The 22219-nt window shown below is 43.5% G+C and overlaps 5 protein-coding genes and 1 long non-coding RNA gene across 7 annotated transcripts in view; 3 read left to right on the top strand and 3 right to left on the bottom strand.

Annotated features, from left to right (window-relative positions):
• Window positions 1-854: 854 nt before the first annotated feature.
• On the bottom strand, window positions 855-2849 carry LOC131886985 (uncharacterized). The gene is made up of 3 exons (XR_009373964.1): window positions 2694-2849; window positions 1831-2366; window positions 855-1720 (listed from the first exon to the last, which is right to left on the bottom strand). It is a non-coding gene; the product is annotated as an uncharacterized LOC131886985 (long non-coding RNA).
• A 129-nt stretch (window positions 2850-2978) lies between these two features.
• Window positions 2979-12494, top strand: LOC131886970 (facilitated trehalose transporter Tret1-2 homolog). Its single transcript, XM_059235454.1, has 6 exons — window positions 2979-3204; window positions 8084-8337; window positions 10055-10408; window positions 11009-11181; window positions 11248-11475; window positions 11607-12494. Exons 2-6 carry the CDS (start codon window positions 8158-8160, stop codon window positions 12208-12210), a joined length of 1539 nt encoding a protein of 512 aa, XP_059091437.1. The 5' UTR covers window positions 2979-3204; window positions 8084-8157; the 3' UTR covers window positions 12211-12494.
• A 1628-nt stretch (window positions 12495-14122) lies between these two features.
• On the top strand, window positions 14123-16505 carry LOC131886972 (presenilin-1-like). Its single transcript, XM_059235456.1, has 4 exons — window positions 14123-14319; window positions 14385-14572; window positions 14639-14956; window positions 15170-16505. Exons 1-4 carry the CDS (start codon window positions 14304-14306, stop codon window positions 16139-16141), a joined length of 1494 nt encoding a protein of 497 aa, XP_059091439.1. The 5' UTR covers window positions 14123-14303; the 3' UTR covers window positions 16142-16505.
• LOC131886977 (serine/threonine-protein phosphatase PGAM5, mitochondrial-like) lies at window positions 16500-17717 on the bottom strand. The gene is made up of 3 exons (XM_059235460.1): window positions 17447-17717; window positions 16911-17370; window positions 16500-16837 (listed from the first exon to the last, which is right to left on the bottom strand). The coding sequence occupies exons 1-3, from the start codon at window positions 17698-17700 to the stop codon at window positions 16550-16552; spliced, it is 1002 nt and encodes a 333-aa protein (XP_059091443.1). The 5' UTR covers window positions 17701-17717; the 3' UTR covers window positions 16500-16549.
• A 376-nt stretch (window positions 17718-18093) lies between these two features.
• Window positions 18094-22219, top strand: part of LOC131886962 (tRNA modification GTPase GTPBP3, mitochondrial-like) — a 14721-nt gene continuing 10595 nt past the window's right edge. The window contains 1 exon segment of the mRNA XM_059235439.1: window positions 18094-19565. Coding sequence (XP_059091422.1) covers window positions 18180-19565 — 1386 coding nt within the window. The 5' untranslated portion in view covers window positions 18094-18179.
• LOC131886963 (RUN domain-containing protein 1-like) overlaps window positions 19605-22219 on the bottom strand; it is a gene marked incomplete in the record, with an annotated part of 7795 nt that continues 5180 nt past the window's right edge. For both annotated transcript variants that reach the window (XM_059235441.1, XM_059235442.1), the window contains 5 exon segments: window positions 19605-19927; window positions 20152-20246; window positions 20315-20619; window positions 21075-21288; window positions 21572-21826. In XM_059235441.1, coding sequence (XP_059091424.1) covers window positions 19821-19927; window positions 20152-20246; window positions 20315-20619; window positions 21075-21288; window positions 21572-21826 — 976 coding nt within the window.

Here is a 22219-nt window from a genome sequence, read left to right as displayed (position 1 = left end):
GAGGGGCAAATGCATCTTTTCATTGAGGAAGCTCGTCTTTCAAAACTTTTCATTCCCAGGGTAATGAATGATGCACCGTTTCAGGATCCAAGATGACGACACAACAAACCTACCATCATGATTTATTTGTTTGCTCAAAATGTAGAGCTTAGTCAGCCTTGTTCAGGGTTGGTTTCTATCAGCTCACCTGATTGACTTTACGTGGTCTGCATCGGCGGTTTAGATTATCCCATCCATTTGAAAGACACCCCCTGCTGATGAGTGGAGTCTCTTCAGTTTGCCGACTCCTCAGGTTAATAAGCACTTCATGCACACTATTTAAATAACCACGGCAAAAGCATCAACGATGGTGCACAATTAGGCCGTCCAGTGTTCCGATGATTAGGTAAAACCTTGACCATTCTTTTGAATATTTAAAACGTACTCTCAAAGAATTTCAAACAATTAATGGGCTTTATACGAATCCTTGATGTGTTGGGCACAGCGCTCAGGATCCCCGCATGAGCAAACTTTGACAGGATTTATCGACGGCAATTAATGCTCAAATCGTGGCTCACACCACCTTGAATGGTAATCTATGGGAATAAACATGACCTTAAAAGCGATTGTCAATGATGGAATATGCTCAAGGAACGATCATTACATAACAATAGGCATCCATGTTAATTTGATATGCAGATATTTCAGTAACTACTTTGCTAATGACAATGAAGAATGAACAAACCCATACGTACGTAGTGATGTCGTAGCTTTAATCAGCAACCATTTTGGCACGAACCAAGATTTGAAAAATGAATAGTTTGAATTACTCCAAATGAACGGGAATCCACCTCATTGGATTGTGGAGGACCAACCCAAAATAAACAAGCACTATCAGATCAAAATCTTCCCGAGTCCATCGCATCCCTGCTCATTATTTTTCAATACTTCAATCATCGCTCACTTCCTCGCCATACGCCTTCTTCATTCCCTGCATCTACATAGGCGGCAAACCAAATGAGATCATATCAAACAGAAAATCTTCAAGACTAAACAACGTCTCATTTAATTCAGCCGGAATGTATTAGGCCCTTGAGAGGAGAGCGATATCCGTTTCAACTCTTGGTAGAAACTAAACAAGCAGGACTTAACATTGGCTCATTAAGCTGACATCTTTTACCTTGGAAAATACCAAGAGCAAATGGAAAAATGCCCATTTTCTCGGAGCTTGAGCAAAAATGGAGAAGGGATGTGCAAGGCAAGGTATGAAAGTTGCTGGTACGGAGCCAAATGAAGGTCAGTTGATGATTATGGTTTTCCTTAGATTCTCATTCAGTGTACTCAGTTGGTTCTCATGTTTCATGATACAAAATCTTTCATGAAATGGGCACAGATAATGGCTATTTAGTTTATTTGGACATTGACATATTTTTGAGCTTTTTTAGAATTATTTACCTTGGTTTAAATAAATCACTTGTAATGAAACAAACATTGGCATGTGTTATCTTTTGGGGGGAACTAAAAATCTGGACAAGGCAATGTCAGGGGGAAAAATGTTTAGGGCATCTAGGACATCTAGTCCTTCGAGGTTCGAGCGAGCTCTCTTTAGTATTGATATACAGATCGTCGTCCTGCCACGTCAATCACAGAAACTGCTATCGGTAGCGAATTATAGATAGTTGGATGGAGTTTTACGGAAAACATTTGTTCTGTCGAAGGCAGTGAGCGTAGTTTTTAGAAGCTAGAGAGAATCATAATATTGTTGACAAGACTATTTTGTTCGAAAGAATGCGATGCATTCTACTGAACTTTTTGTTACATTGAATCCGAAATGAGCGGAAAGTGACTTACCTTGAAATAAGGGTTCAGATACGATTCGCTTTTAATCAGGAACTGTGAGGAGCTTCTTTATCGCGTTTCCCTTTTCTTTTTGACACATGGATGAGTTCAAGACTGTGTCCATCTCCAGTGATGCTCTTAAAACTACAAGATGATGATGGGATGATGCCGAATGGAGTGTATTTCGGCAAGAAAATCGGCCTCTTCAGGAACGTGTCAGACCTGTCCACGTAACATTCAAAACTAATCAGGCACGTCAAGGGCCACTTACGATCTTGACGAAAGCTTCAAGGTTCCGGGATATTGATGTGTTACCGCTGAACATTTTTCATTTCTCGGTCACCGGCACTTGCAATCCAAGCATCCAGAATCACTTTCACTGGGATTCGCCATTCATATTGGAGGCAACAAGGGAGCAAGCATTCAAGGAGAAAATTGGCGAACGCATTGGCTCCAAACCGAGTGTGGCGGGAGTTTCGGTTGTTCGGATGGTCTTGGGAAATATCCGGATATTGGCTTTATCATTTTAGATCATCAACGGCAGATACCTGGAGCGTAGACAAGACAAATTGCCAATCAAATGGCGCGATCACGAGATACTGAAGCCGAAAGACAACATCCTCGGTTTTATGACATAAAAGCCTATGGAACGGATTGCTTTAGCATAGCGGCAAGATTAGATCCCAATTGGAAGATTTGAAAGAAGTCAATTTCATCAGAACGCTTGCTTGAGAGGTAGCTGTGTCAACACTTACCTCGAAACTCCAATTCGTCCAATACAGAAAACAGGCTACCATGAACTTTAAAAATAATTGGAATACAGTGGCCATTGATGAATCATGCTCTAGCCAAGAAATAAAAGACGATTGACTTACATCAACGTGCATACCTTTTCCATGAATGAACCCACTTCAATCTGTTCCGTTTTGTTCCGCTGAAACTTGACCCCTTCATGGAACATTGTGTTCCTCTTAATTCTTGGAAACAGTACTCCGTCTTCCGAATTGCTGCTTTTTTCCCTTCTCAAGTTTGTTGTCAAAACGCGCCTTCCATCGAAGTGAAGTATTCGTCTGAGTCTGAGCGCCACGAGTTGTAGCCGGTATTTTGGCGCGCTCACTCGCGTTAGTTCATCATCGAAGCTCGAACGGGCCAGACTAGTGATTAACAAGTGCGAGTGCCTCTTCATTTTGCATCAATCCTCATTCAAACCGAGGAGTTTATCAAGAGAAATTATCATCCATTCATAGGCTTCACTCCAAAAGTGTCGGATTTCACCCCTTTTGTGATGGAATACACGGCATAACCATGCATTGAGGGTGTTTCGATGTGATGAAAATCTGAAAATCGCTTTGTCTGCATTGAAGAAAGGGTTGACAATTCCAGAAGGTGAGCAAAGCCAGGGTTGAGCTTGTGAATGATAACAAGGCGGCCTTCGCTATGTTCTTTTCTCAATCCAATTTTGTGGATGCTATTTATAAGTCATTTTTGGGTCAATTAGCCGGCCAAGTAGGAGCTTTGACGTCTGCCTCGAGGGGGGAACTGATTACCCGTCATCTCGACTTTAATCATCCATCCACTGACCACGAAAAATGGCAATTTGCTCCCTCTCCCCGGAATAAATGGATTGGTCATTTGAGTAGCACCAGGTCAAGGGATCAGCCACCAGGATGAAGCGAATGAACACTCGCAAAAATGGCATTAATCTCGGATGGCACTAGCAGCAACGAATGCCATTGGTGCACGTCATAATAGTAATAATCGCCCCATTCAGATCCAGCTATTAACAAGGAAGTGAGACTACCATGAATCGAAATCCTATTGTTCATCATTCCGCTTCCAGGGCCATTTCGACGCTTTCCATGAACATTGGCGATTGCGTTGTTATTACGCGTGATGGTAGTGGTGTGGTAAATGTTTTCGTTAACAATCTCTTCCATTTTGGTTTTTTATCTCGAATCCCAGAAGACCTGTCAACACTAATAGCCTCATGCTACATGGTCACGTCTCGCATCAACCCTTCCCTTGCACAGTAGGGAGTCTCTTGGCCATCTGATAGTCTCAATTTGGACTTAACTGCTCATTCTAATTCCTTTTCTTGTTCGCATTTTGTAACCTTTTAATTAACACCTCTGTTCCGAGGACGAACTCGAGCTCCAAAGTGACCATGATTTCCTGGCCATTTCTGAAGAATCTAAAAGGTTTGGGAATGGATCTAACCCAGTCTCGTTTGTAAAGAATGAGAAACTAGGATTTATTGAAGCGTAACCGTCAAGTTCATGCTTTTATGCTCTGATTCTGTGGCGTTTATATGACTAGCGATGCCATCTTGGGTGGTTTTGTTGGTATTTCTAAAACTACGTACATACCTCTTGAAATGTATGCACTCGGCTACCCGAGGGTGGTCGATCATGATCGAGTGAGGGCTGAAAGTTCCAAATTACTTGTTCAACCCGGGCTAAATCTGAATATTTACCGGGAAGTCCGCCAACTCGGCGCTCAGTCACGTTTCATCCGACCAAGAAAGTCGTGATTTCATATTTTGGAATCTTTCTCCCGAGCTTCGGGGTGGTGGTTTTGTTTGGTACTCTTCTTTTCATGGCTTCCACGGTGCACCTATACACTTCCAGCCTAAAATTGCCCCTAGTTAGAGAACAAAACCAACCGATAAAGGCTTAGAGTAGATCCTCATGATCAACTACCAAGGATATTTGAGCAACTCATTCAGCTCTGCATAAAAGGGTGTGACAGGCTCTGAATCCAGTTAATGCCCAATATTGTGTTTAACCCAAAGTTCTCATCCAAGGGCGTAAATAACGTCGCTCGAGTATCCAATACAGACTCACTGTCCCGTTCTCATTTGAAAGATTCCCTTCGAGCTCACCCTCTTCACCCCTCAACTCCCATTTCATTCGAACACCAAGATCTGCAGACTGACGAGTCGTGCGGTTTCTGAATGAGTGGATGGGGTTGTGAGTGGGTGGGTGGATGGATGGCAGGGAAGGGAGGTTGCAATTCGTGTTTGTGAGCTTGTCTCTTCAGATTTGAGTTTTCAGTTTTACCAACCAAACTCTTCAGGAGCTCAAGTGAGAAGCAACACTAATTGAGATAACTTGTCACGTCTGTCAGATTAGGGCTGATTGGAGAAAACGGATTGCAACTTTCAAAATGAGAGCTTCTTCCATTCAGATTTTTCGTATTTTGCGAACGTTTTCCTCCATTTGTACTTGAAGACTTAACTGAATTTGCTGCTCTTTTAGATCCACATGAGATTGACGACAGGCATTGTTGATTGGCTAGACCTCCCTGCTCCCACGGTTAAACTTGTTGGAACTTGGCACGAGAATTTGAGTATTTCAACTTCTGCCCTGGCTCCAAGGCTCATCCATCGTGGTCCTGTCACAATTTCGATTCATTCGGAGATATCAATCAGGCTCTCTTTAAAGAGCCTTGATGATCGTTGTCATGAAGAAGACGGTGTCATTGAAATGTGGGATGAAGTCGGTCTTGCTGTAGTTGTTGTAGTTATTGCTGTTGGTGATGGGCATTCCAGGAACGTTGGATCTCATATCTCAATGTTTGAAAATGAATGGCACTCTCAGAAGTCAAGATGGTTTGTATGATGCCGTTGCAAAAGAAGGACATTCGGAAAAAATGTCGAGATAGCATTCAAAAACTTCCTGGTCCTAGAGATAGAATCCACTCAAATACAAAGGGAAAAAAAGACTTGCTCCATCCGGTGGGGGTTTCTTAGGCCACCAATATATACGTTATCTTTCGATGATCATATATATTTGTCTGGAATCGATGGATTAAGATCCGTCTTGAAGCAACGTCTCGAACAGTTTCTATCCAATTTTTCAATCGTCAGATACATCAGGACATCGGCCAGAATTCGAACGTCTTAATTGAGGAAGCGAACTCGGCTAAGCATATTCATTTATCAAGTTACACAAACCACCCAAAGTGGGGGAAGAATATTCACTTACAGATTGGTTCGTTGGTAACGCCAAAGGATATTTTGATTCAAAGCTCTTACATACGTACGACTACCCTGTTAGCTACATAGCCCAGATCAATAGACATGCTTTGTTAAGCATGTTGTGAAGCGAGGAGGTTATTTGATGACCTAGCCTGACAAACTTATCAAAGCCATCGGGTAGGCCTACATTACAAACCGATTCCCAAAGCTTTAATCGGTTTCCGACGGGCTTATGCTCGCGCCTCGGTCTCAAATCAGATCTTTTGGCTGAGTTTCAGCCTTCCCTGAAATCTCTCAATAAGATCATCAATGAAATCATTCAAACGATGATTTCAACATCATGACTACAACACATACACAGCACATTCCGACGAGACGGGAATGCTCAGCCTCTCAGGGGGATATAATGAGCAACGTTCGGTCCCATCAATTGGGTTTTGCAATCGCACAAAGGGACTGAAAATCCTTTCTAAAGAGCTTTCAGGCAGATAGCTATTAAGTGCTCTAGGGTTCATGGGCACTCATAATATCAACAGGAATGGGAGAAGAAGACCTCCAAAGAATGTCCACCATAGCGAGACGTATTGATCTATGACCCAAGAGGGGCCCCGTTTAGTCCGTGACTGAACGACTGAACTGAAGACACAAGAACCAAGCAACATACTCAGCATGAGTTATAACCAGGCACAAACATGGACATTTCTTTCCGTCCATCAACTTGAAATGCAGATGGTCATGCTTAGTCAGGATTGAGCTTCAACTCGGGTGCTCATGGCATAATAGAGCCTCAGGGAGGGCTTTGCACTTAGATCAAGTTTTTCGAGTATGCGTTGTGATATATACCATTGTGGATTACTACTTTACTGCATGATGGGTAATCATTGTTATGTGTTCGAAAGAACATAATCTTGAAATTTTTTTAGAACATTTACTAAACATCCATGTCATTGAAATGGCCAGATTGAATTCCGATCTCGATTGGGCAATTTTTACCCCCTGGAAGGGGAAGTCATTCGTTGGTAAGTTTTGTAATGTGGCACCAAGCGAATCCCATTTTGCGCCTTCAGCAATGAACACAGGATCTCCGTCCTTTTTTTTTAAATTGGTATATGAATCCTATGACTTATCCCTATCTCGGTGATGGATTGGCATCCCTCTTAGCCAGAAATGAGCACTTGTATTCTGAATGTCCAACACAAAAATACTTTGGTTGTGATAGAAACCACACTGACCAAAATCGGTGCAAGCCTTACACATTGAAACTTGTGTTGTTAGTTGAAAGAAATAAGACACAAGTTATGAATATACTTTGAAGGATCAGGGTTGTGCGTATATATGGACTTGAAGTCAGATAGAAGGGATGTCATCCGAGGGTGGATGACTCCCATTTCCTTGCATAAAGAACAAGACCAATGAATTCCAACCTCAATGTTTTGGCTGAAGGACTCTTCTTCCCTGGCTTGCCAAACTCTAAAAGCTTGTTGTTGCCCGCATTTCATGGCAATTACACAACAACATTCACAAATCACTTGAGATCTTCCACACTCCAATGAAGTACAGACCTTGAGCAGGGAGTGTCCATAAATCCCGTCCAGGTTGATTTCAAACCTTCTTTTCAACCCAAGCTTCAGGAAATTAAATTGAAATTTAGAGCACCATTCTTCATGCACCTTGTCTCAAAAACGCCACCAGCCAGTGCACGCTTATTTTAAACGTAAAATGGTCGTTTTGAGTAAAACATCCTGTATATAATCAAAGTAATAATAAAAAGCTGTCAATACTGAAATACTGCAACCAGGACGATAACTTGTAATTAGGCAATATATCTATCAATAATTAATAAGCATGGAATGAAATTGGGGGCTGGCTTCTTTCATTCATCCGAGAATATCTGGTTCTAACCATGGCGAATGCCAGGATTATGTTGTGGTATCGAATGGCAATGGGTCAATTAGGAAGGCTTTGATTGGGTTTGTCGAGCCAATATTAGCTTCTACCACCACCGTACTAGACATTGGCTTGCCTCTCTTTGCGGTGTTTGGTTGCCAAAATATTGACTTTGTCGGGGTGCCCAACTTAGAGCTGCCAGAAGCTCTTGAAAGCAAACCCACCCCTGAAAACATTCCAACTTTGCGGATATACTTTCGTTGGAATAATTGTCAGTCTTATGAATCATCGTGTACATGTAAAGGGACTATTACAGAGCAATTAGACGCGTCGCTCATTAGTTCCGAGAGTATAAATCAGTTAAGGAGCATGATTTCACCTTCGCAACCTTCGTTTCAGGTTGACAAAAAACGTTCCGACAGAGTAATTGTGTAACTTGGCTCTCCACCCACAAATCACGAAGATGAAACCCAATGGGTGAGGCTCAAGGAGACGGCCAATACGACGACGACGACGACATCATCCAGATTATTGAGCAATCTCTTGAAAACCGAGGCAAACTTCGTGATATCCTCCAACAAAAGGGAGATCTTCCAGAACCAAAACCAAAGATTTCAATCATGAAGAAGCGCGCCACGCACATCACCAATCAAGTGAGAAACGAAACCTACTTCCAAGTGATTGAATGATGAGTTTTCATTTGGTTTCATTTGAACGGTATTTATAGCCAAGCATTAATCAAAGCTACGCGATGACAGGAATTGCTATCCGAAGTGAAGCTACTTGAAATGTTTCAGTCAACATTCTCTTGGCTTCCGAAACGAAACAGCACGCTAAAAGCCCTTTTCCTTGACCAGAAGTACCTATATCGATCATTGTTTTTGACTTCGAACCATGATGGAAAAGTTTGATCCAAACTTTCTCCGCAGTTCTGATTAGAATATTTCGATCGACGAGATATGCAAAATGGCTTTTTAAGACTTAATCAAGATTTCTAGTTGCGTCACATCTAAACTTCAATAAGCGATTGAGAAATTTCAGTATGTTTTGAAAAGCGTGAAGTTAAAATTACAATCCTAAAATCAAACAATTCAACAAAATTATTTGCTTCTTCTTAAAAAAGAACTAAATCCTCTACTTGTCAGTTTGCATGCAGGAAAATTGCTTATTATCAGCAATGCCAGTAAGTACGATGCTCAAGATCATGAGCAAGCACGTTTGACTCCAAATGGCCAAGACCTGGTTCGAAAACCAAGCCTTGATGGTATCTCTTTTTCTATTCAATGACGGGCAACACCTTTATTACGTTCACGTGAAAAGCTTGATACTGGTTGTGGTGGTAGTAGTAGATGGCAATCTTTGGCGTTGACTTGACTATATAAGACTTGTCAGTTCGTTAAAAGGAGTCTCAAAAGAGCTCAAACGGAGGCAATTTTATGGTCTATCCTGTTGCATGAATGCAGCATTAGCGTCTGATTCAATTTATGAAGTGAATTGTCGGTATTTGGAAGGTAGAAAGAAACAGAGAGGGAGAGAGACTTATGGCCCGAGAACTTGAAGAAGGCGACCATAAATCCGAGGTTCGTTCAAATTGATAAATGCACTCCCATTAGGACCTCCAAGGAAGAGACGAATTTCTCAATATTTGAAGTCAATCCAATTCAAGGGGTGGAATACGATAGTAGGTAATTCTAATAGTGAATGACGAGGCTTTTTTGATCGGCTTTGTCCATCGAAAACGACGGAAACAACATTTTGACGGAGTTACTCAATTACCTACTTCATACGTAGATGCCTCTTAACTGTTTTCAACCGCCTAAGTTTTAACGACTGTAATTGATATTCGATGCTCGACTATTCGATTTGCCGACACAGAGGGTATCAAAGAGTTTCGTCTTTTCCCATTAAGCGCCGCTTAATGTTCATGCTAATGCCGATTCGCTTTCCAATCAGTTGTTTATGAGATATCAAAGAGTGAGGAAGTGCACAGAATGTCTCAGGACCCGTATTGGCAGAAACTAGAGTGGAAGTCTTATATTATCAAGCACAAGGTACTCTTAGGGCTGTCTTCTCTGGACTTATTTTCATTTTTTTGGGGCGGATACTTTGAAAGTCCTCAACTTTATTCAGATTCTATGATTTGATAATAGAAAAAAGAGGAAGAAGCCAAGTTTAATTAACGATTTCTACCCGAGAGCCCCTCTCACATAAATAAAATTCCCTCGCTTTGCCATCTTGCGTCTCAATTAATTTGACCCATTCGTCTGGGTTTTCTTGCAAGCGTAACCCCTCCGAAGGTGTTCTTCAGGGTACATTAACAAGGCCACACGCAATCTACAGTAACTCATTTATATTCGTACGTTCTTCCAGATCCTTGCGTCATTCGCCGTGTCATTCGGACCTTTCGCCGTTGGTCTTGGCAAAGGATACACGTCGCCAGCCTTGGCCTCGATGCAATCTGAAAACCAGACATCACTCACCACCCTCACCATCACTGAACAACAAGGCTCTTGGATTGCTAGTTTATCTTTATTAGGCGCCTTATTTGGCGGTCTTTTCGCGGGCCTCGTTATCAAGCACGGCCGAAGAAAAACGTTGTGTTACATCACGTTACCATTTGCTTCCTCATGGACTCTGACAATGTTCGCAACTTGTGTGGAGATGATCTACCTGACCGCCTTCTTGGTGGGATTCTTTTCGGCCATTGTTCAATTGGCTACTCAGGTAAGAGTTTTCAAATTTCCAAGATCAAAGCTGATGAAAGAGAGTGGGAGGGGGACTTGTTTCAGTGTGGATGATGAGCATGAATGTCTCGAACCAAATCGAGAATGAAAACGAGCGCATTCAATTCGACATGACAGACTTTTTCGCTAATCATCATGTCTTGACACCTTTTCGAACAATGGCTTGAATTTGAACTCCTAGCCAAAGAATGTGTGGCGTAGCAAGACGAGATAAGATTTTAGACCACTCAGAGGTGTCTGAAGATAGGGCAATACAACGCCATGAATTTATGTGATGTCTCGGATGAGATGAAATTGTTTTTATTTATTTGTGCTCGAATCTGAATATTAGCACAAACTGCCAAAACCACCAATAGGGTAACTGATAACTTTATTCGTTTTGGCCATCCTAGCACTCTGTATCATGATATCGGTTCTAATGAGATGTCTCGAAATCCTTTCATTGAGAAATGGCCATGAACATTGGCAACGTGCAAACTTGGCAATGTTCATCGACCACATCGACAAACGGAGGTGCCAAATTGTACTGAGTAATAAAAACATCAAATTTCGCCCTCACTACGAGATGATCCTCTTCCAGGTATACATTTCTGAAATTGCCGATCCTACCATTCGTGCCAGTTTATGTTCTGCCGCCAAAGTATTGTCCCATATTGGGCTCTTGTCATCCTTTGCCTTAGGAGCCTTTTTGGATTGGAGGCAATTGGCATGTGTTTGCGCAGGGTCGCCAATCATGCTCTTCATTACTTCAAGGTGAGGTTCAAGGCCATATCTGTATCAATTCTTGCTTGAAATTCAAATCTTTTGCTTGTCAATCAGGTTCATCCCTGAAACACCTTCGTTTTTATTGTACAACAATGAAGAGGGCAAGGCTGAAAAGGCCTTACAATGGCTCCGTGGAAGCAATGTTGACGTCTCGGCGGAATTGGCGACCATTCATTGCAATATCAGGAGGATGAAGGAACAGGGTTCCAGCTGCAAGACTGTTCTTGTCCCACAACTTGTCAGACCACTTCTAATTACATGTGGGCTCATGTTTTTCCACAGGTAAGCGGATGTTGCATTCGCATTTTATAAATGATTTGTTCAATTATATTATCTAGCATACGTAAAGATGTACTCGTATCGTATGTAAGCTCGTATGTACTACATAACTTGATGAATTGAATCTGTTCCAGATTTTCCGGCGTCGCGGCCTTTAATTTTTATGCTGTCACCATCTTTCGAGACTCATTTGGATCTTTCAACCCGCATTTGGCAGCGGTGGTCACGGGTTCAATTCAACTCTTAGCCTCATGTGCATCAGGGATTCTGTGTGACATCATTGGTCGACTGCCTCTCCTTATTTTGAGCACAGCTCTCATGTCTTCGGCTTTGGCTGGTTTTGGCTGTTACTCTTACTATTTCCATGACAATTTGCCCTCTCATTTGGACTGGATCCCTTTGATGTGTGTCATTCTCTTTGTGTGTTCGTTTAGCTTAGGGATGAATCCCATTTCATGGCTTTTGATTGGGGAAGTGTTTCCTCTGGAGTACAGAAACATTGGGCCTTCAATGACTACGGCCTTCAGTTATATTTGTGCCTTCGTGGGTGTGAAGACGTTCGTGGATCTTCGAAATGCATTGGGACTCCATGGAACCTTTTGGGCATACTCTGTGATTTCAGTGATTGGTTTACTCTATTCTTTGATCTTTGTTCCGGAAACTAAAGGCATCACTTTGGATGAGATGGAACCTAAGGCCAGTATCCTGAAACGCGAGAAATCCAGGAACAAGGCCTAAATGCCTATCAAGACAATTAGTGTACTGTACAAGTGCTTGAGCTTCTTTAGCCAGGAAACAATGTCACGTGATAGTGTGCTTCTTTCATAGACAATGTTTTACTAGTGATCTCCTCCCTGTGGCAACATGCTTGAAGGTTTTGGGTGTCAAATATTTTGTTTGAACAACTTGATGACTTGAATGAAGTCAATTGATTATGTGCTGAAAGAAATGATGGTACAAACTATATTATACATCCCTTAGAAAAATTAAAAATGGTCAAACAGTGGCCAAAAATGTGTTAATCTATCGTAATAAGCTAACAGAACCATGCTGATTTAGAGCTCACTTGCTCAAGCTAAATTTTGTAGATGCCGTAAAGAATATGAGTTCTCATCAGGAACATATTACTGGGTGCATGTAAAGAACGCTTTGAATTCTGTGATAATTGCAACGACGCTAAAAATGGACTTTGAAAGGAATTTTTTACCGTTTTCTGGTACTGGATGGCAAAAAAGACGGAAAATGGCAGAAGATGCACTCGTGATAGAGGCATATCCAAAGTGAGAATTGTTCCAGAACCAACTTACTTAGAATTTTGTCAGAATGTTCCTGTGGCGAGTCAAATTCTTGGTGCGCTACTTTGTGCGTATTCTGTGTCAAAACTTGTCATTGGTCTACTTCTTGTGATTTGTGTGTGCCCTCTTTTATTCGGTCTGCTTCTATACGCAGATGTTGGATGCGTCCCTTCATAGTTTGAAAACTTTCGTTTTTCGTTGTTTCAGTCAAAAACTTTGGTGTACCGGTTTCGGTTTGGCGTATGCCAATTTTCATCATGTCACCCTTAACAGATTAAAAATCCGATTTTTAGCCATCATCATTGATGATTTAATTTTAAATTCATAATTGCAAGCCTGCTACCATGAACACCGTAAGATCAATGGTCACAAAAATAAGATCTATCTCGTACTTTGTCCCATACCTTTGGGTTTAGTTGAAATTCATAGCATCAACAGTCTAGGCTAACATGGCATGCTTTTTTGCAAATGTCAACTTTCTATTTCGGTCATAAAAATGAATTTCGGTACAAGTGGCGATTTTGTACGCACAACATTTGAAATTTTTCTCTAACTTTCTGCCTTTTTGCAATATTGTGCCATTTTTGTTCCTTTTTGACCCACAGTGCACAAAATGCTAGAAATTGTTTCAAAATTATTACTATTGCTGCTCTAGATCAGATTCCCCACTAGGAAATGCATTAATCAAACATTTTTTTGCCATTTTGTTACAACAACAAATGAAGCACTTCAAAACTTTAGCTTTAAGCTAACTATCAAAATTTTTGTCTCTTATTGAAAAAAGATATTTTTTTGCGGACTCCCTTACCGCTACTGGGATTGGAATCCCAGCAGTTCAAGACGAAAAATGTACTAGTTTTACTTAACTTTTATTTTCATACATTATTTGATCGACCAACGAATTAGAGTTGGCTGGTCTGCCTAACCAGTGCCTAACCCTTGAATATAAGGTTGATCGGGAATTTTCGTCAAAAACTTGTCTAAGTCTGAGTTATATCCTACTACAACGCCAACATATTCCTAACAAACTCTAGAGGGCAACAAACTGAATAATGAAGAGGAGCCCAAGGAAGAAGAGACGAATACTTCATTGTTCTAACTAGTCAGGATTCTCGAGGGCTTGAAGGTCCCCAACTGCCTGGACCGCCTGGACAGTCGACCGTCAGTTAGCATCGTGATACTGTCTGTGGACTAAAACGTCTACACGCTTGTAAATGATGACCCTACCTTCAATGCGATATGCTTATCAAGCTTTCCATTCACATACGGTTCAAATTATTTTAACCTGATGATTTTAAAATGAAAAATCTGGTTCTAAGCTTATCTCACCCTAAAACAGCGCCCTCTCCTGGTCAAGATATGAACTCAATGGGAAAACATCTCTATCTCTAGCTAGGCTGATCGCCAACCTCTTCTCAGTTAGGCCAGATGTCACTGACTTGAGTGTGGGCGTTCACCTTTCCCCGTCTCTCGTCACCGCGCCCATCCACTCAAACCACCTCACTCGCTCGCCTATCCGGACGAACGCCAACCATCATGGCCGCTCGTGAAGGTAACAATTCTAGCTTTCTGGATCCCCCCTCCGCACCTTTTTCATCATCATGTTCCCCATTCCAGAGCCGGTCCCCGTGGCTTCGGCTCGAAATATGGGCGGATCCCGGCCCCAATCTCGCGAAATCCAGACGTCCACCTCTTCTTCGTCCTTCCTACCACCCGGCCCCAACGTCATAATAAGGGATCCCAACCATGATGGCCCCGCCCCTCCACTAAACCCACCCGACCGAACGGCGCCGTCCAGATCACGGGTCAGTGAGTTGAGTTTTTAAATCGAATCCGCATGGGCTTAATGGCTTACGTCCGCTCGTTTTCAGTCGGAGCCTTTAGCCCCTGGTCCGCCTCCTCGACGTGGGCGTGGAGCGGGTCCGGGTCCTGAGCCCGTTATCTTAGATGAAGAGGAGGAACTGGACTTGAAGTACGGGGCCCATCACGTGATCATGTTGTTCACGCCCGTCACTTTGTGCATGGCGGTGGTGGTGGCCACCATCGCCTCCGTCACCTTTTATCGGGAGAAGGACGGCGTGTATCTGGTGTACACGCCTTTCCACGAGAAGAACGACGATGTGGGCTCGAATACGTGGGAAGCATTTGCCAATGCGGGCATTTTATTGGGAGTCATAGCCGTTATGACGGTAAGTGAGCTGGGATTGGGTCCAGCGCATTGGAACGAATTCTTTGGTGGAAAGAGTTGGTTGGGTATGGCATTCGAAAACGGAGCAGATCTACTTTAAGGTTGGGGTCGGGTTGAAATTGAAAACGGTTAGAGAACGAAAAATACGAAAATATCTAGACAAGAGGGTTTTAAATTTGCTGTGGAATTGATTGATTTTAAAATTCTTTTACAGTTCGTCTTGATTTTTGCATACAAGTACAAGTGTTACCGGCTCATTCACGGCTGGTTGTTCCTCTCTTCGTTGTTGCTACTGTTCTTGTTCACCTACATCTACTTCGGAGAGGTGTTCAAGTCCTACAACATCCCATTCGATTACATCTCGCTGGCATTTTGCCTCTGGAACTTTGGTGTGGTGGGTATGATTTGTATCCACTGGAAAGGCCCTCTATTGCTCCAACAGGCCTATTTGGTCTTCATTTCGGCGCTCATGGCGTTGATCTTCATCAAATATCTGCCTAATATCACCACATGGGTCGTCCTGGGAGCCATTTCTTTGTGGGACTTATTCGCCGTCTTGGCCCCATTCGGTCCCCTCCGGATTCTGGTGGAAACTGCTCAAGAGCGCAATGAGCAAATCTTCCCCTCTCTGATTTACTCGGCGGGAGTCATTTACACTTTGGTGGGAGCCGCCGAGCGACCGGCAGGAGAACAAGATGACGACGCCACTAGGAACGCCCAAGACACGGAATCGGCTCCTGGCCCACCCCGACGACCTCCTCGGGGACAGCGAACTGGTTCCACACCCTCCCCCCATGACGAAGCTGATGGCTTTGATCGACAGTGGGTGCGTCAGAATCAAAACCAAAGTGAGGCTTCGTCTCAACAACGTGTGATTCCACCACCGCGACCATTGGAAATGGAAGAGGAGGAAGATCGGGGCATTAAATTGGGCTTGGGAGATTTCATTTTCTATTCGATATTGGTGGGAAAAGCATCTTCGTATGGTGATTGGAACACTACTCTGGCATGTTTTGTGGCCATCTTGATCGGTCTGTGTTTAACTTTGATGTTCTTGGCCATTTTCCGCCGCGCTCTTCCGGCTTTGCCGTTCTCCATTGCATTTGGTCTCGTGTTTTATTTCGCAACACGAGAAATCATTGCCCCCTTCGCTGACACGCTGTCATCACAGCAAGTATTTTTCTGAACAACTTCAGTGATTGGTAGGTCTGTCGTTGTTAGCGGTGCTTGATCTGGATTAATTTGTGTCACTTTACATTCCCACCCTCCGGATCAAGCTCTCAAGATAACCCAACCATTTATGTGACTTTCCCTTGAAATATTTAACATGCTCTGGCCCCGCCACTCTTCCTCACTTGTAAGTCAAGTTGCTTTGAGTTGACAGTTATTCTATTCTATCCATCGTTTAACCATTCAGCCAGGCTTACCAGGTCCGGAAAGGACTGGAAAGGACTCTGAACTGAAATGATGTCGCCCTTCCCTTAAATGGTCATTTGTATGAGTGCATTGCCCACAACGTCCCTCACCGAATAAACGTCAGAAAACGCAGATCTCCATCGTCTTTATTCATCAAATCGAAAGGTCGGGAATATCATCAATTGAAGGTCATCATATCGGTGGGCATGTGTCCGATCTCCCCAAATGTACGTAAGCTGAGCCGCCCACTGGCTCCCAAACTGATCACTGAAATGCTGGCATTATGAATGGCGAACCGGAGCCACGCATCGGGAGCAAATTGCATGGCTCGGCACAAGAAATATCGAATCACGTTCCCATGGCACACCAGGATATCGATCGTTTTGATGTCCTCCTCACCCGCCGGAATGCGATGCATATATTTCCTAAATCCGGCCTCGATCCGGGCTCCCTCCTCCAAAAAGTCCTAGAAGACGTTCATGATTTACTCTCGTCAGTGTCACTTTTTGCTTCGATAGACGTGCTACTCTTTTTTTTACCTTGGGGTCCGGATTCCACAAGGTTTTGCAAATGCCAGGAACCGGAGCGATGGGCGCCCCTTCTCGGATGAAATTGCAGGACTTGACTTCATCCAATTCGGGCAGATGTTTTAATATGGTTTGGGCCGTTTCGGTCGCCCTCGTCATAGAAGACATGTACAATCGGATTCGGACTTTCTCCTGTTGTCCATCTTTGTCCCGAGCCCAATTGGTTTTCCAATCTTCCAACAATTCTGCCAATCGCCGACCCGTCCGATCAGCTTGCTCAAATCCCAAGGGTGTCAAGTGGTGCTGACCGTCATCCTGCCCACTTAAATCATACTGACCGTGACGGATGAGAATAACTCGACGCACAGACTTGGGCGTGGCCTCTTTGACCTTGGCCTTGCGTTCGGCCACCGCTTCTTCATCTTGCATCTGTGACTTGCGTAGGGGCTTGACCAACTTGTCCGGAGACCGTCTGAAACATTAAAAAAATGGTGGTATTAAAAAAAAAAGCCCTATCCCTATGAAAGTAAGCTGGATTTGTCACTGACTTGTCCCAATTGTAGTCCCATCTTTGAATGCGTGGATCTTCGTGTTCAATCCATTTGGGTTGGCCAGAATCGTTTTGAGCATTGACGAGGGGTTGAGTGGCGTCCACAGCTCCAAAATAATAGCCAATCAATCCGGTGGCGCCGCTGAGAAGGCCGACACTGAAGCCTTTGAGGAACAAGTTATTCGCCATTGATGTTGGAGTTTTATCTGATCGAAAAAGACAATGTTTTGATTTGGAAGGCTTGCTTGCCATTGGCTCAATTGGCCAGTCTTGGGTTTTGGGTTCCAAATTGGTGGCACTGAGGTAGAATTTCATTCTTCCCCATTAACACGCCGTTTCTTGTTTATTGAAAAGAGATGCGGGAAAAGCTATGATAGTGGGGAACTCTTTTAACTTTATTTCCAGGCTGTGCATTATGTTATCTCCATAGTATGATTGACCTAAAAAATGGAGACTTTTTGATATCACAGCTATGAGAATAGTGTTGTTTATATTTCTCCTAGCTACATTAAATCCAGACTCATTCGGTGCTAGTTGGATCAAACTCTTATCATCCCTCGAGAGGATTGTGCTTTTCCCAAAAAAATCTATGAGCACATCAACATTGTGACTCTTATGCTCAATTATTTTGGCAACACTCGATCCTACAGTCTCAGCAAAGGAAGTACTGCAAACGGCGACGACTTCAGTTCCAAGCATGGAAAAAACGTGAGTTTGCCGACACTCAAACCATGAATCAAGTAGGGTTTGTCATGTTAGCTACCTCATATCTCCGGAATCGTCCAGCCCATTGGCAACACACGGCACGATGTCTGTCGACCATATTTGCCCTGTCTTCTGGATATGGCAAATGTGGCGTAGCGGTGATTCGTGTGTCTGGACCTCAGGCCGCTCAGTCATTTTTGTCTTTGACTCGTCAAAGCGATTTACCCGTACCTCGGAAAGCATGTGTCAAGACGATCTGGGACCCTGAAACCGAGGAGATCCTGGATCGAGCCTTGACCTTGTGGTTTCCAGGGCCGAAGAGCTTCACTGGCGAGGATTGTGCCGAATATCAGGTCCACGGAGGACCGGCGGTTATTACAGCCGTACTTCGCGCTTTGAGTCGACAGTCCGACCATCGGCCAGCTGAGGCGGGTGAATTTACGAAGCGGGCTTTTCATGCCGACAAACTAGACCTGACTCAAGTGGAAGGGCTGGGGGATTTGATATCGGCCGAAACAGAATTCCAAAGAAAGCAGGCTATGAGACAAATGGGTGGTTCGCTCGCCTAGGCGTTCTCGGAGTGGCGTAGTCGATTGTTGAAAATAGTGGCGTCCTTGGAGGCGTTTATCGATTTCTCCGAATCGGAAGACATTGAACCAGGGGTGATTGATCAGGTTAAAACGGGGGTGCTTGATTTGATACAAGAGATTCGACAGCATCTGAGAGACGCGCGCGCGGGTGAGAGATTGCGAAACGGTGTCCATGTGGCAATTGTGGGTGAGCCCAATGTAGGGAAAAGCACATTCATGAATTATTTGTCCCAAAGGGAAGCTGCTATTGTCTCGCCAATGGCCGGTACCACTCGAGACGTTTTGGAGACTCTTTTAGATATTGGTGGGTTTCCGGTTGTGTTGATGGACACTGCTGGATTGAGGCAAGACACCAAGGACCTTATTGAACGAGAAGGGATCGATCGTGCCAAACAAAGAGCCTCAAGTTGTGACATGTTGATCTACATGCTGGAGGCATCGAGTTCCTTGACAACGTCGGAAATCACAGATCAACTTGGACATTTTGGATTGGCCAAAGTGAAGAAGACCATATTTGTGGCCAACAAAGCAGACTTGTTACCAGAAAAGCCCTCTCCCTCCTGGCCCGGTGTTCATTTGATCTCTTGCAAATCTTGCTCTGGAGTTCATGATCTTATGGAGGTGATCAAAACCGAGATTGGTGATTTGTGCCGAACTGAGTTAGGGGGAAGTGCATTATTGACTCGAGAACGACATCGAGCTCATGCGGAGAAAGCCTTAGAATTCCTCGAGATGTATTTGGACGATCAAACTGAAGATCTGGCCATTGCTAGTCATCATTTGCGAATGGCCATCCGTGAGATCGGACAAATATCAGGCAAAGTGAGTAGTGAACAAATTTTAGATATGATATTCGCGGACTTTTGTATCGGGAAATAAGCTGGAATGTTATTGCGGAATATATATGTATGTATATCTCGGACAATTTTAAAAAATAGTTTTTAAGTAACTCGCAGGAATCTGGATATTTCGGTATCACAAAATAATGCTTGTTGCTGCAGTCAGAGTAGAAGAGAGCGAGGAAAACAGTGATTGAATATGACTTTGATATGGATTTGTTTCGGTTTGGCGGAGTGGCTAGAAAGCTTCACTCATGTCTTTGAAGTGGCGAACTGCCACGTCCACCGGGATATCAAATACGTAGATGGATAGACGCTCAATCAACCTCAGAGCATCGTCAAAACCTAGAACCAAACCCAAAAAATGTCAAGAAACTTCATTTGCAAATCCTTCCCCGTTGAGAATTTCCCCCTTTATCTCAGATGGTCTTTTTTTGCCTTCAAGTTTCCTTACCACCTTGAAACTTTGAGGGTATTTGTTAAGAAAAGGCAACTAGGACCGGAGTTACTTTGATCTTTCAAACTAAAATGGTTGACAAATTAAGGGGTTTAGTTTGCTCCAACTTTACCTGTTTTGGCCACATAACTCCAATTTTGATAGTACGTCTCCAAGATACTTTGGTTCCGGAACAGAAGTTTGAACCATGGGATTAGCTTCCTTTTGCTGAAATAGATGGAAGGGCGTTGTTCATGGTACCAATCTCTATTAAATGGTTCTTCAAAAGTCCTTACTTAAGTCCCTCACAAATGAAGGCTTTGAAGTGAGCATCTGGGCTTCGCTTGTATTGGCCGTGGGTGTTCAAAATGTTCCCGATGGTTGAGAGCAGGGACTGTTTATTACTTGTGGCCGACCCGGCCAAATCAAGGCCAAAACTGGCGGAGAGTTTCCTTTGCGGTGCTGAATTGAATTCAGGTCCTTGCTTCATACGGTAGAAATGGAGGATAATGTCCCAAGCGTGGAGAATGCTCCGATTTTTGGCCGAGCTTCGATTGGACATGCACGTCATGAATGGAACAATACTGGACGAGCTTGAAGTCTATAATTTGAACGTGAGCATTTAGCGCTTGTGTCTAAATTGTAGCCTTTTAAGACTATAAGTAGAGTGAGGAAGGGAGCACTTTGGATCCACTTGCAGTTTACGCTCCACATTGGAGCAACTCTTGGAAACAAAACTATTTTTCCACATGATTATCTACTGAGAGAACAAGTGCAGGGAAGTTATGTTCAATAAAGTTTAGGCCTTGGAAAAGCCAAGACTTCTTCTTCATACTTCAAGCACCTCTTCCCATCAAAAGATGGCTTAAACGTGGAAAAGATTTTGTACATGGCAAGTTTCTGCCAAAGTTTCCTCTCCTAGAAAAAGTATAACAAAAGTCTTTTGCAAACTTGAATAGGATTTGGCGAATACGCCTTGGCTCGTCTCTTACTAGCATTTTTTAGCACATGCAGATAGATTCTTTGAAAGAGCTACTAGTTCCTCGTCCATCCTACCTGAATCAGACCGTGTTGAATCAGATCTCGAATGGCTGGTGCTAGTTCCTTGCGAGCAATAGATGTGACTTGCGGTGAGGCCATCAGATATTCAGGTTGAGCCTCTGCTTCTGAGGCCATCGAGGTCGAGCAGTCCGTGTCCGTGAGGCACTCAACCGTACTGCACGCATCTAGCATGTGATCCACGGCCAGTTCCAAGCGTGCTCTCAAGTCCCTAAGGAGAAATAAAAAAAACCCATTAAAATGTTCCGGTTAATCGAACAATTCAATACCACACTTTCAAAGCGTGTGCCCACGTATACCTCTTAGTACACAGCTCACATTTGTGCCACATGAGTTCGCTAGAATATGTGAGCGGTAACTGAAAGTGCCTGAGCGAGACTTGGATAATCCCCCATTTAATTAGGGGCTTATGACCCCACATGGAAGTCATTTATCGTCCCCAGCGAGTACAACAAATGTTTCATAGGTTTTCAATCGTGGTTTTTAAATCTTACCCGTAGTGTTTGCCTTTGGTGGTTCGCTTAAGGGTATTTTTAGAAAACTGCTCAGCCCCACATCCAAACTGGGAGATGGTTGTGAGCTGGAGTACCGCCATGGCCTTCTGGAGAATACTGACGGTCTGCTGGCGGATTTCCTCTTGCTCGGATTTGGTGCGGGAGCGGAACTTGGCGATCCTGGCGCGGTGACGAGCATCGAGCTCGGCCGCTGTGTTTGAAGGCCCGTGCGAGGGACTATTGTGCTTACTGCAACTGAGGTTGGAACAGAGCCAGGGTAATGAGAGAAGTTTGGACATTAGTCACCTCAATTAATGCTCAGTTCCCCCAACCCCGAGCATCCCTTAAGCAGGATAAAGGGTTGTTGGGAAAAAGTTTGCACATTTGCTCTGACAAGTCAGAGATTGATGGTCGTTGCCGTATGTTTTTGCTGTTGTGTTTCCTTTGAAAAGTCAACAAGTTACGCACTAAATCGTGATATTGAGGCATTTCTGAGGGTTCCCTTCTAAAGGCATGACATAAAGTAAAAGATCCCAATTCGTCATCACTTCGAAACAATTCATCAATACGTCTTTGATTTATCTAAAATGTCAGTCAAATATTGTGCCTTAAGGCCAAAATAAGACATTTTCATGGGATGAAGGTTTT

Source organism: Tigriopus californicus, chromosome 9 (assembly GCF_007210705.1).
Source record: "Tigriopus californicus strain San Diego chromosome 9, Tcal_SD_v2.1, whole genome shotgun sequence".
NCBI classification, from domain to species: Eukaryota; Metazoa; Arthropoda; class Copepoda; order Harpacticoida; family Harpacticidae; genus Tigriopus; species Tigriopus californicus.
The sequence above is the reverse complement of the archived record's forward strand: the minus strand, read 5'-3'. Positions and strand labels throughout refer to the sequence as shown.

What these genes read in the sequence shown, in the direction of transcription:
- LOC131886970 (XM_059235454.1), top strand. Translation starts at nt 8,158, where the DNA reads ATGGGTGAGGCTCAAGGAGACGGCCAATACGACGACGACGACGACATC. An exon ending in CCACGCACATCACCAATCAA is followed by an intron (nt 8,338 to 10,054) that starts GTGAGAAACGAA and finishes ACGTTCTTCCAG; the next exon opens with ATCCTTGCGTCATTCGCCGT. An exon ending in ATGCTCTTCATTACTTCAAG is followed by an intron (nt 11,182 to 11,247) that starts GTGAGGTTCAAG and finishes CTTGTCAATCAG; the next exon opens with GTTCATCCCTGAAACACCTT.
- LOC131886972 (XM_059235456.1), top strand. An exon ending in CGGCGCCGTCCAGATCACGG is followed by an intron (nt 14,573 to 14,638) that starts GTCAGTGAGTTG and finishes GCTCGTTTTCAG; the next exon opens with TCGGAGCCTTTAGCCCCTGG. An exon ending in GAGTCATAGCCGTTATGACG is followed by an intron (nt 14,957 to 15,169) that starts GTAAGTGAGCTG and finishes ATTCTTTTACAG; the next exon opens with TTCGTCTTGATTTTTGCATA.
- LOC131886977 (XM_059235460.1), bottom strand. Translation starts at nt 17,700, where the DNA reads ATGGCAAGCAAGCCTTCCAAATCAAAACATTGTCTTTTTCGATCAGAT. An exon ending in TGGGACTACAATTGGGACAA is followed by an intron (nt 17,371 to 17,446) that starts GTCAGTGACAAA and finishes TTAATGTTTCAG; the next exon opens with ACGGTCTCCGGACAAGTTGG. An exon ending in TGTGGAATCCGGACCCCAAG is followed by an intron (nt 16,838 to 16,910) that starts GTAAAAAAAAGA and finishes AACGTCTTCTAG; the next exon opens with GACTTTTTGGAGGAGGGAGC.